The sequence below is a fragment of the Acinonyx jubatus genome, chromosome A3 (genome assembly GCF_027475565.1).
Source record: "Acinonyx jubatus isolate Ajub_Pintada_27869175 chromosome A3, VMU_Ajub_asm_v1.0, whole genome shotgun sequence".
NCBI lineage: Eukaryota > Metazoa > Chordata > Mammalia > Carnivora > Felidae > Acinonyx > Acinonyx jubatus.
In genome coordinates, this window is record NC_069388.1 from 1,075,253 (window position 1) to 1,086,818 (window position 11,566).

The 11,566-nt window shown below is 65.1% G+C and overlaps 1 protein-coding gene across 1 annotated transcript; it reads right to left on the reverse strand.

The window, feature by feature from the left end:
• Positions 1–3,906: 3,906 nt before the first annotated feature.
• On the reverse strand, positions 3,907–8,693 carry BIRC7 (baculoviral IAP repeat containing 7). Its single transcript, XM_027046731.2, has 7 exons — positions 7,709–8,693; positions 6,854–6,953; positions 6,521–6,602; positions 6,368–6,413; positions 5,177–5,244; positions 4,821–5,023; positions 3,907–4,119 (listed from the first exon to the last, which is right to left on the reverse strand). The coding sequence occupies exons 1-6, from the start codon at positions 8,085–8,087 to the stop codon at positions 4,826–4,828; spliced, it is 873 nt and encodes a 290-aa protein (XP_026902532.2). The 5' UTR covers positions 8,088–8,693; the 3' UTR covers positions 3,907–4,119; positions 4,821–4,825.
• Between the last annotated feature and the right edge of the window lie 2,873 nt (positions 8,694–11,566).

Sequence of the window (11,566 nt, forward strand, 5' to 3'; positions counted from 1 at the left end):
CAAGAGGCCCCGGGATGGCCTGGCGGTGGCTGGAGGGCTCATCCTGGGGCCCCATCTGGGCTGTGGCCACGCCTCTGAGCGCTTCTGTCTGCCTGCTTCTCATCCTCTTGCTAAATAAAGCAGGGACTTGGTTATGCTGACTCACCTGTCCGTTGGTCAGCCCTGACCCCTCCCACCCCTCCCAGCCCCACAGGGGAGGTCAGATGCCACCCAGTAAGTACATCAAAGCTAAAGAAGCCCCGTGGGTCCACTCTCCTGGTTCACTTTACAGACAAGGAAACTGAGGCCTAGGAGGGGCTGTGGCTTCTGTCCCATGCCCTTGCAGCTTGCCCGAGAGTCCTGGTCCGGACCTCTTGGTGTCTTTCAGCTTGTGGGCTTCGTCTATGGCTGCTATGTGGTCAGCGTTTTCACCGAGGAGGACAGCTGTTGGTGTGCGGCTGCCAGGCTCCCATGAGAGCCCCTGAGCGACCCGGCCCGGACCTGCCAGGCAGTGGGGAAGGGACAGGGAAGCAGAAGGCACAGAGGGGGTGACTCTGCATTCTCCTGGACTGCTGTTGGCCAAGCCTGAGACCTCGCCTCTTAGATGGACCCCTGTGCCTACAGGGTTCCTTGCCTGAGCGGAGGGGGCAGATGGCCCAGGCACCTGAGAAGAGAGGAGGAGGAGCCCTGGGCTGTGGGCACCAGGGGTCAGCTCACTCCCAAACCCCAGGTCCCGGGGATCCCGTGCTGCAGGGTTGGCTCCCCCCACAGCCCCCACAGCTGCTGCAGGTGGAAGGCTGAACCCTCAGACCCACAGGGAGGGGCTCCTCTGCCTCCTTGCAGCTGACATCCCGGCCCTGCTGGCTGTGGCTGTCCCCACCACAGTCCCCCGGCTGGACCCATCTGGGCAGCATTTTGGCTTCCTGCTCACAGAGGTGAGCCCCCGTGACCTTCCTCTGATTGGCAACCTGAACGCTCAGGCACACTTGCGAGCCCTGATCACCCCTGGCTCTGACTGGTTTCCTGGGAAGACCCTGCAGGGGACACAGCCAGGGTGGGGGGGGGACTGGGTACACCCAGGGGCCACGGGTCCCGTGAGCAGAACCCTCCCTGGGGTCGGTTCCCTGGGGATTCAGAGCCTCTGTTCCCAGGAGTTAGGTGGCTGTGAAGTTGGGGGTCCGCGTGTCCAAATGATACCCTGTGCTCAGGGAGCCGAGTCTGGACCAACCCCAGATCCTTCAGCTCTCGTGCTGTGTGACCCCTGGACCATCACTCGCGGGCTGAGAGAGAACAGAAGGGGCTTCATGTGTCGGTTACATTAAAACAAACGTTTTAGGAGGAGAACCAGCCCTGGGGGGTCAACCTGCACGGTCACCCCAGGCCACCTCCCCCTGCTGAGGTGGTCAGCGTCCACTGGAATGTTTTCCCTGGGGAGTCCCACTGTTCATCCTCCAGAGGGACAGTGCCAGGCCTGCCCTCCCCCACAGCCCCCCAGTCTCACCCCTGCCCCCGCCCTCCCCTCCCCACAGCCCCCCAGCCTCACCACTGCCCCCATCCTCCCCCACAGCCCCTCAGTCTCACCCCTGCCCCCGCCCTCCCCTCCCCACAGCCCCAGTCTCACCCCTGCCCCCGCCCACCCCCGCACAGCCCCTCAGTCTCACCCCTGCCCCCGCCCTCCCCCGCACAGCCCCTCAGTCTCACCCCTGCCCGCATCCTCACCCCCCACAGCCCCCCAGCCTCACCACTGCCCCCATCCTGCCCTACAGCCCCTCAGTCTCACCCCTGCCCCCACCCTCCCCCCACAGCCCCCCAGTCTCACCGCTGCCCCCACCCTCCCCCTGCAGCCCCTCAGTCTCACCCCTGCCCTCCCCACATGAGTGCCTGTGGTTGGGCATGTTCTCCATTCTGTCATCTTTTCCATTGTTTGGGGCTTGTTTTATTTGGGTCTTGATTTCTTACAGTTGATTTCATTGGTGGATTTGACCCATTTCTTCTCTACCATGTCAGTGAAAAGCCTTCCAACCTCTCGTGCAAGCAGGCGTCCTTGTAAGTGTGGCCATCAGAGCCTGCCCCTGGCTGGGCCTAGCCGGCTGGGTTAGCACAGCCATGAGGCTTCTCTTCCTGAGGAAACTTCACCAGGCATCTGTCTGTCCATCCGTCCATCTGTCCATTCCCCCACCTATCCCTGACTTGTCAAGGTCAGCTCGGGGCTTGGCCCATACTCCCTGGAGCTCAGTGCCCAGCAGGGTCTAGGAGGTGGGTCTGGATGGTTCTGTGCCAGGGGGTCGAGGGGGCATGGAGAGGCCTCCTCCCAGGAAGGCGCTGTGACACTTCTGTCGGGGTCTCACTGTGGCAGGACATTTGGGGTGTTGGTTTCTTATCTATCCAGGGCTCTGAACACTGTGGGCTCAGGGTGGGGGCACCTGGGCCGCTGGCCCACCTCCTCTCAAGCAGCCTTTGCTGGGTCCCATGCATAACCCTGAAATCTGGGGTCAGGAGAGGTGGCTGGCGGTCCTTCTCCATAGAGATGCTCGTCCTCTGTCACGCCCAGGCCCTCAGAGACAGTTCTGCCCTTCACGCTATGCCTGTGGCCACCCCCTGGGGACCCAGCCCTCTGGGCAGCCACAGCCTTCCTACCCGATAGGTGAAGGCCCATCTCAGCCGAGGGCCACCAGGGGTAGTGAGCGTCCCATTCCCATGACAGGGGAGCCCTGGTTCAGGCCCCTGAGCCCGGGTGGAGGGCGGCCGACCACCCGGAGCACACGCAGCTCAGGCTGGACCGGGCTCTGGGGATCTTCCTCTGGCCACCAGACCCTGGGTACACCCTCACCCGACCCCAGCCGCATGGCCCAAACTCTGTTGGCGTGTGTGCGGCCAGAGCCCCTGCCCAAGGCCTGGGAGCCCTCGGGGGCTGGGAGGCGGCCCCTCTGACATCTGGAGCCTTCCACGCAAGAGCCTTCCTGCCCTGGTGCCAAGGGCGGCTCCTCAGGGGCCCCCTGACTTCTGCCCACCCCCACCCTGCCCCCACAGGCCTGCGTGAGTGAGGAAACACCAGTCCCTCCTGCACGTGACCTCCAACCTCAGTGCCCACCGAAGACTGGAGGAGACACCAGCCTCTCTGCCCCCGGGGCCAGGTGATCAGACACCAGCCAGGACAGCAGGGCCAGTGCCCAGCTGAGGATGGCCGTGGCCTCAAGAGAGCTTATTGTCTTCTTTTTCTAAAAAAATCGAGGAAAAGACACAAAAGACTGCAGCATCGCTGGGACCTCCATCCCCCGCAGCCAGCCTGGGACGGCCCTCCCTCGTGTGCCTGGGACGGCAGCGCTGGACCCCCGGGGGCTGCCCGCACCGCTGCTGGGGGGGCCACCACAAGGACTTTGAGACAGGAAGGTGTGACCCCACCTCGAGGTCCATGTAAACCCACAGTGACACCCCCACCGCCCTGAGCAGGGGTTCCTGATTAAACACCACACACGACGCTGTGAGCGGTCGCCCAGGCAAAACCCTGCCCCAGGTGCCCTGCTGACGGACCCTGGGGGTGGGCGGCCTGGCTTGACCAGGACCACAGGCCCCTTCCGCCACAGAGAGAGGCGTTTCCTTGTCATTAGCCAGTGACCCTATTCACAGAAGGGATTAAACCCTGGTCCTACAGCATCCCTAAGGTGCCCCCAAGTAGGGAGCAGAAAAGAGCGCCGCCTGTAGACCCCCTTCCCTGAGAGGCAGGGATCTGGAGCCGAATTTTAAGTTCAGGCTCAGAAGTGGCCTCAGGCTAGATGCCCTTGGAAGTCCCATTACAACGCTGAGACACAAGATCAAGGAAGAGGAGAGAGAAGGGGGTTGGAGGCGAGGCAGCATTTGGGGAGAGGGCGGCCGCGCTGCCCTGCTGGTGAGGAGGGGGCCGGCTGGAACAGAGTCTGCGGAGTGCCGTCCAGGGAAAACCCGCCACTTTACTGTAAATCTGCAAAAGCGCCTAAGCATCGGTCAAACCACCTTCACGCCCCCTCCCCTTGCCAAGCCGTCTGCAGCCCCCTTCCTCCCTGGGCTGCGAGTGGGGACTCTGGCTGGCCAGTCCTGGACGCCGGCTCAGTCATCCTCAGCAGCCCCCCACGGGACGTGAGAGGCAGCCAGCATCTGAAGCACCTGGAAGAGAAGGAGAGATGGATGGGCTACTCTCAGGTGGCTGGTCCAGTGGCCAGGGACCTCAGCTGCAGGGAGTTCCCTCCCCTGCCTCTTGACCCCCCAGAAGATGCTTGGAGACATGGCGGGGCACATGGTGGGGACAGCCAGGAGGAGGCCTCCCATGATAATCAAAGGCTGAGGCTTCCCTCCCTCCCCCATCTCACACTCCCTCCTGACCTCGGCTCCCAGGTTAAGGTCTCTGCCCAGTCCCTTTCTCGCGACAACACACCTCCGCAGCCATCCTCCCCTTGGCCTGGCTCAGCCCACACACGCAGCTGGACAGGACGCATTATCCCCTGATCACTAGGAAAATCAAGGCAGAGATGGCCCAGCCAGCCAGTATGGTCTAATGCGCCCAAGTAGAGCGGCAGGGGCTGCCCAGGGTGCGTGTTGAGAAGGACCTAGAGCCAGCATCTGAGCATCAAGGGAAGGCAACAGGTTGGTGAGCAACACCTGGCCAGGCCAGGGAGGCAGGAGAAGTCAGGAGGCTGCCTCCCACCCCCTGCAGTGCTGGCCACCCCGGAGGTAAGAGGCGCCCCGGGGGAAGATGGCAGCAGACAGGGTGTGCTGGGGTCACTGCCCTGGCACGTGCTGACACCCCGGAGGCCCACGCGGGGAGGCGCCTGCTGGGGCCAGGTGAGACCCGCTCTGGGGCCACTCACCTGGCCTAGGGTAGGAAGGTGCGCACGCAGCTGCGGATGGGGGCCCTGCAGAGGGGGCAGAGCCGTAGCACAGGAGCGCAGTCCGCGCAGACCAGGTGGCCGCAGGGTACGAGGACGGTGCACACAGGGTGGTCCAGGCAGACCTTGCAGGTCCGTTCCTCCTGCAGACGCCGCAGCTGCTCCTGGGCGTCCTGGGCTCCTGGGGGGACCAGCCGCACCCTCCGGGCCTGGGCTCCGCCTGGCTCCTCCACATCCACCCCCCCCTCCCCGAGACCTCCACCTTCTGTATGGGGGCCAGGCCAGGAGCGCCCTCCCCCGGCAGGGTGCAGGGGAGCCGGTCCTGCCCCCGGCGGTGGCTCTGTGGCACCTTCTGACTGGGCCTCCCTTCTGGGCGTTGGCAGCTCAGGACCCACGTGGACAGGAGCTGTGGGTGGTGTGGGACAGACTAGAAGCCCCCAGGGGAAGTGAGACCCCACCCAGGGGGCCCCACAGGCGAGGTCTGGCTCTGGCGGAGCCCATGCTGCCCGAACCCCCCAGAGCCCGCGCCACCAGGACGGGCCCTCCGGTCCCTGGGCAGTGGGAACTGTATGCCAGAGGAGAGCATGGGGCAGGGACGGGCACACACCTCTGGCCTCCGCAGCCCGGCCCCCGTCATCTTCCTGGAGCAGGTCGGCCACCAGCTGGGACGCGGATACGCTGGCCGGCACCGCCCAGAGGTATTTACGCTGCACCAGCCGCCGTACCTGGTTCTGCCCGAAGCCCATGCAGAGGGCAGCCTGCACTGCCGGGCACCGGCTCCATGCAGGCCACTCCTGCCTGCCCCTGGCATCTGCAAGGCAGGGGGAGGGGCACTGGACCCAGGGAGTGGGGCGGGGGGGGGAGCAGCCCGCTTGCCACTGTGGCCAGTCCCTGTGGCCGCCTTAACACAGGGGCTTCTGTGGCCGTCACGGGAGGGCTGTTCCCAGCACATTTGTCCAGAGGCGCCACCACACAGAAAACATAGGAAACGTCATTGCCAAAGCCACTGCAGACAGAGTCCCAGTGGGTGTCAGGGGCTGCTCCCAGAGCGTCACAGAGACCAGGCTCAGTTCCAAATTCAGAGCTCGGGGCAACGAGGCCCAGAGAGCAGAAGTCCCTTGCTACAGGGCTAGAGAGGAGAGCCAGGATCTGAGCCCCGGAGCCTCTCGGACCCCTGCCCTGCCAGGTCCTGGGCGTGGGTATGGACAGGACAGCCCCGCTCCTCCGCACGCTCATGACCACTGCTAAGGTGGGGCCGTCCGGTGCACAGCCTCTCCTCCTCCCACCCCTGCCGCCAGTGCTGGGATCGGCCTCGCCCACGGCAGCCTGCTGTGGCCTCCCCTGGGCACCAGACACACGGAACGCCTGCACACAGCCCCCTACCCCCAACGCGGGCCCAGCACTGCTCCCTCACACCTGGCTGAGCACACCTGGCCTGCTCTCCAGCACGAGGACACCCAATGGCTCGAGCCACAGTGCGGGCTGCAGGTGCCCGGGGAGCAGAGCATGGGTCACACTTCATGGCTCACCTGAAGGGGTGGTGGGGGCTGAGTCTGCAGGTTCTTCCAATTGGTCCTGAAAGGAGCCAGAGGACATCTGTGCCCTGAGTAGGTGCAGGGGCAGGGGTGGGGAGGGATCCTCACCGTCCATCCCGCCACGGCCCTAAGGGGAGCAGGACTCACCCAGGAACCCAGCGGGTGGTAACAAGACTCCTGGACGCTGCAGACAAAGTCCCTTCCTTTTGTCTGGAGCAGGAACCCACACCTGGAGGAAGCAGCTTGAGAGGCCTCAGGGCTGCAGGCCCGGCTGTCAGAGAACCAACCTCTCCAGCCCTGCCTGCCACCGCACACCCCACACAGGCCCGCGCAGGGCAGTCGGGGCTCACTGAGTGTCAGGCACTTGCTGGGAAGGCCGCCCCCAGAAGGCCCCCCATTCCCGGATTTCACGCCCCCCCAGGACTGGGGAGGCAAAGCTGGCCCATACCCCGCCCCAGGAGCGGCCTGCAGGGTCCTTACCTGGGGAACCACTTGGCATGCTCTGTCCAGGGGTCATCCCCTTGCTCCCAGCTCTGCAGACCCCCGCGGCAGAAGAAGCACCTCACTTGGTCTTGCCGCCCTGGGTGAAGCATGGATGCTGGCCCTGCCCACACCCGGCCCCTCGGTGCCGCCAGGAGCCCCCTCACCCACCCGCTAGGCCAGGTGTGTCCTCCAGGGCTGGGGTCGTGGGGGCTCCCAGGTGGTCTTTCCTCACATGGCAGGGGCTCTCTGGGGTCACCCTTGAGCCCCCGCGGGGCCCCCCCCTGCTCTCTGCCACCCCACTTGCCTTGCATTCCCCCTGGATTTCACATGTACCCCACTTTCTCAGGGGCGAAATGGGGGATGGGGCAGGCGTTTGTTCACAGCAAGGCAGGTGGACAGTTAGACCTGGAGCCCTGAGTATTCTGTGACCTTGCAGCTTCAGGTGACAGCAGTTCCTCTGTCACCTCTGCCCCAGGTGCCACCTCCCCAGGACAGATTCCCAGTGACGGGGAAAAGGGGTTAGGGCAGCCTCAGGCATCCATGTGGGGATGCCACCTCCGCCTCACCCCCCACAATCAGCAGAGACTGCAGACCAGGGGCTGCTATGGGCACAGCAGACCTGACAGCCTGTCCCTGGGTCTCAGGGGCCCCACGGAAGCCCCACACACCTCCTGTCCCCCTCCCCCCCCAACCCCTGCACTCGTCAGAGTCTGAGCAGCCAGGAGAGACTCGGAGGCTGGGGACAGGTGCCCCCCTCGGCTTTATCAGGCACAGACCCCCCTGCTGTGGGGGAGGAGCTCCCCGGAGACCCTAGAAGTCTCCTAGAAGTCCAGAAGGGCCCCCAGGGCTCACCAGTGTGGAAGAAGCCTGCGGCAGCCAGCGGCTCTGGCCGCACCACAGCACTCAGCGGCCAGTCGTAGAAGGAGGCCAGCCTCAGCTCCTCAGAGCCCATCCCGGGGAAGGCCGGCCCTGTGGCTGGGGCTGCCCTGGCCCCCTCCTCCTCCTCCTCCTCCTCCTCCTCCTCCTCTGCAAGGGGGCGCAGCTGGCCCAGGATCTGCCCATCTGTGTGGTCCCGGCCTCCCCAGGACAGGGCACAGCTGGTGTCCTGGTCCACAATGGAGCCGCCCAGAGAGAGGGGTCCACAGTGGGCCCGTGTGGGACTGCGGCCGGCCACCCAGCAGCTTTGCTCAGGGCCACAGCACCGGCACTTGGCTCTGTCCTCGGGCCCCATAGAGCAAACACCAGCCCTGACCAGTTCTGCAGCAGGCACACAGGCCTGAGGAAGCCGGTCCTGGAATGTGCCCAGCTAACCTGCCTCCAGGCTCCTGACCCCAGGGCCCTGCCTAGGGACAGCAAGTGGCTTTTGCCTCAAACAGCCGGGCAATGAGGGCAGGCACAGTCCTGACCCCAGGATGCCCCAGGTGGGGGAGTGGCCAGGGGGCCCACTGCTTTCTGGAAGGGGCCAGTGTGGCATCCAGCATCACGCGCTCTCTGCAGCAGGGGTGTGTCATGGGGCTCAGCAGTAGAGGCCTTGCCCCACTCCACAGGGGTGGGGTGAGGTGGGGAGAAGGGGGAGGCAATGCTGTGGGTCAGCTCTGAGCTCCTGGGCCAGATGCCAGTGACGGCCTCTGAAGGCAGAAGGTTCCAGGTGCTTTGAGCTATGCACTTAGTGCCCCCTAGAGGGGAGGATGGCCCCCTGTCACAGGGATGACGCCGGGCTCCCTGGGACAGGGATGCCTAGTGAAGGGCTGGGCCCTGGAAGTTGTGCTCTGAGCCCTGGAGCTGAAGGGGGCGCCAGACATCCCCGCGTTCAGCCCATCGCCCAGCCCCACTCCCAGCCCCGTGCCCCGTGCCCCGTGCCCCGCCCGGAGCCCAGCCCTTCGTCCGCCCTGTGGCCCAGCCCCGAGCCCCACCCCGAGCCCTGCCCGTCCTCCGGCCTGTCGCCCAACCCCGAGCCCAGCCCGGAGCCCAACCCTGCACCCAGCCCCATCGCCCCGCCCCACCCCCAGCCCCGCCCCGCGCCCAGCCCCCCAGAGCCCCGAGGGCCTCAGTAGGTCAGCGTGCATCTCTAGTCCTTAAGCTGTGAAGTTCGGGGACAGTTGGGCTTGTGTCCTTCCCGAGGTTCTGGGGAAGGGGCTGGCCTGAGTCGCTTCTATCGCCTCCCTCAGCGTCAGTGTCCAGGTGGCACTAGGCTGAAGGGTGAAGTCACGCAGCGTGGGCTCGGTTTTCCCATTGGAATTAGCGCTTCCCAGGCCACTGTGACCCAGACATTTGGGGAGGGGTCACAGTTCCAGCTACCTGCACCTGCTGCGTCAGAGGAGTCTTGCTGCTTGGGAGACCACACCCACCATCCCATCGCCTTCCCTGGTGCCCCCCACTCTGCGTCAGAACCAGCCCGCGTCCCCGGGCCTGGCTGCAGCTCATCCTCCTGCCGGGTACGTGCCGGGAGCCCCCAGTGTCTGCTGGGGGCCCAGGTTTCCAAACTGCACTCCCACCATGTTCCAGGTCAAAGCCGCTGGCCCCTCAGGACCTTCCCCTCAGGGCTTCCCTCAGACCTGTCATGGCCAAACAGGCTCCACCAACCAGCTCAAGCCCAGGGGCCCCACCCAGCACCCCCAACGCCAACAGTTAGGGAACACGGGACGAGGGCTGAACCCAGGGACCCCGGGCGGGCAGAGCAGGATCAAAGGGCACACAGGGTCCAATGCGGAGAGGACAGACAGGAAGGCTGATGGGGTGTGGGGGCCGCGGCCCCGGGGGCCCAACCTGACTCCCTGCTTCCTGGAGCAAACCTGTCGCGGGGCCTGCTCGGGCCCAAACCCTGGCTCGTCCCTGACCTGCTTCTCCCGGCGGCTCCCATGTGGCGTCCGCGCAGGGCTGCTCGCAGTGAGCAAGTAAAGAATAAAGTGAGGAAGCAGGCTAGTCAGGGTCATTGCTGACAGTGGGGCAGGGCGCAGTCAGGAGAGGCTAACCTGTCCCAGGCCTGGCCGCAAAAACACCCCCAGGGCCGCCGGCAGGGTGGGCCACGCCACGGCGAGGGGCACAAAGAAGCACCGGGAGGAGGCGCGGAGGTGGAGGGGTGTGGGGTCTGACCCAAGGGAGACGAGATGGGGCCGGGCACCTGCCCCAGCACGCTCGCTCAGCTTCCACGCGGAGCTGCCTGAGCCCGGCCACAGCCGGGAGCCCGGCTGCCGTAGGTCAGCCTGCACCCGTGCCTCGCGTCCAGGGGGCCGGCGGCTGCCACCTCGTCCTGGAGGAGACCCGTCGCTGTCCTGGCTACACCAGCTCTCAGCTGCCGGGTCCCAGCGCGTCCCAGAAACCTCCTCCTGTCAGAGGCCCAAAGCCACCCAGTGTCCCGCGGGAAATCCCCGCACGGCGAGTGGCCGAAACCAGGCAGCAATCAGCACGGCACTGCACCCCCTTCTCTGCCCCGTCCGGCTCCCAAGGCCAGAGTGGCCTGTGGAGGGGGGGTGCAGCAGGGACGCAGGCGGGGGAGGGGTGTAGCTCAGGGGCTGTAGGGGGTGGCCTCCTGCGGGAGGAGGCCGTGGGGGCTGGACCCCAGATGGGACTTCCAAACGTGTTGGTCTCCGGATATCTGGGCCCTCGACCCCTCCGTGATCCCGTGCCTGGGATGCAGAAACACTGTTAGCTTTGGCCATTTCGGCAAACCCCAAAGGGGCTTTTGGGGGGTTCCCTCGGGGGCGGATCCTCTGTCCCTGCTCCACCCCCACCGTCAGATGGACAGGGAGGGGGGTACCAAGTCTCCAGCCCGCTTTTCCCTCCAGAGAGAAACCTGCAGCGCCCAGGGTTGCTGTGGACGCTCCGGACCTGGGGCCCGGACAGGCTCGGATGACCCTCCCAGGTGGCCCTGGGGGCACCTGTGTCGTCTGTTCCCTCTGGCCCTACTGCTGTGGGGCTGGCTCTGGAGAAGCAGTGTGCCACAGAGTTTCGCGGATCAGGAGGTGGGGGGAAGGAGGCGTCTCCCTGGGCGGCTGGGGTTCGCTGCCTGAGCCGAGGGGTGTCTGCGGGAGGCCCCGCGCCCACTGCCTTGCTCATCTACAGCCACGCCTGGAACTGTCGACACAAAGGATCATCCGTGTTGTTTGTATAAGTGAATAAAGGGAACTAGGGAGGTAAAAATGGCTAGCACGTGCTCCTTCTGGAAATACCGAGAACACTGGAAATATAAAGAAAATAAGTCACCGTCTGAACCAGCTCTGTGGCCAGACCAGGGCCAGCTTCTGGATCTGACCTCGCCCTGCAGCCACGCAAGATGTGACCACGGTGGGGGGCTGCACTGCACCCCTGCACGTGTCGCTGAAACTCTCTGTGAATCTAGAATTATTTCAAAAGAAGGAAAAAAACACCCATGGGCATCTGGCACTGAGACGAAAGCACTGCTCTTACCACCCGGCTGCTGACTCCCAGCCAAGCTCCACTTACCTGCTCTCTGCCCTCTCTCCCCTCCTTCGCCCCCTCTCCCCTCCTCTGCCCGCTCTCCCCTCCTTCGCCCCCTCTCCCCTCCTCTGCCTTCTCTCCCCTCTGCCCCCTCTCCCCTCTGCCCGCTCTCCCCTCCTCTGCCCCCTCTCCCCTCTGCCTGCTCTCCTCTCTGCCAGTTTTTAATCGGGAACAAATGTCTGTCAATGCCTTGGAGGGCTCACCTTGACCACGGGGTGCTGTGTCTTTACGGTGAAGTCTTCCCAGGTAAGA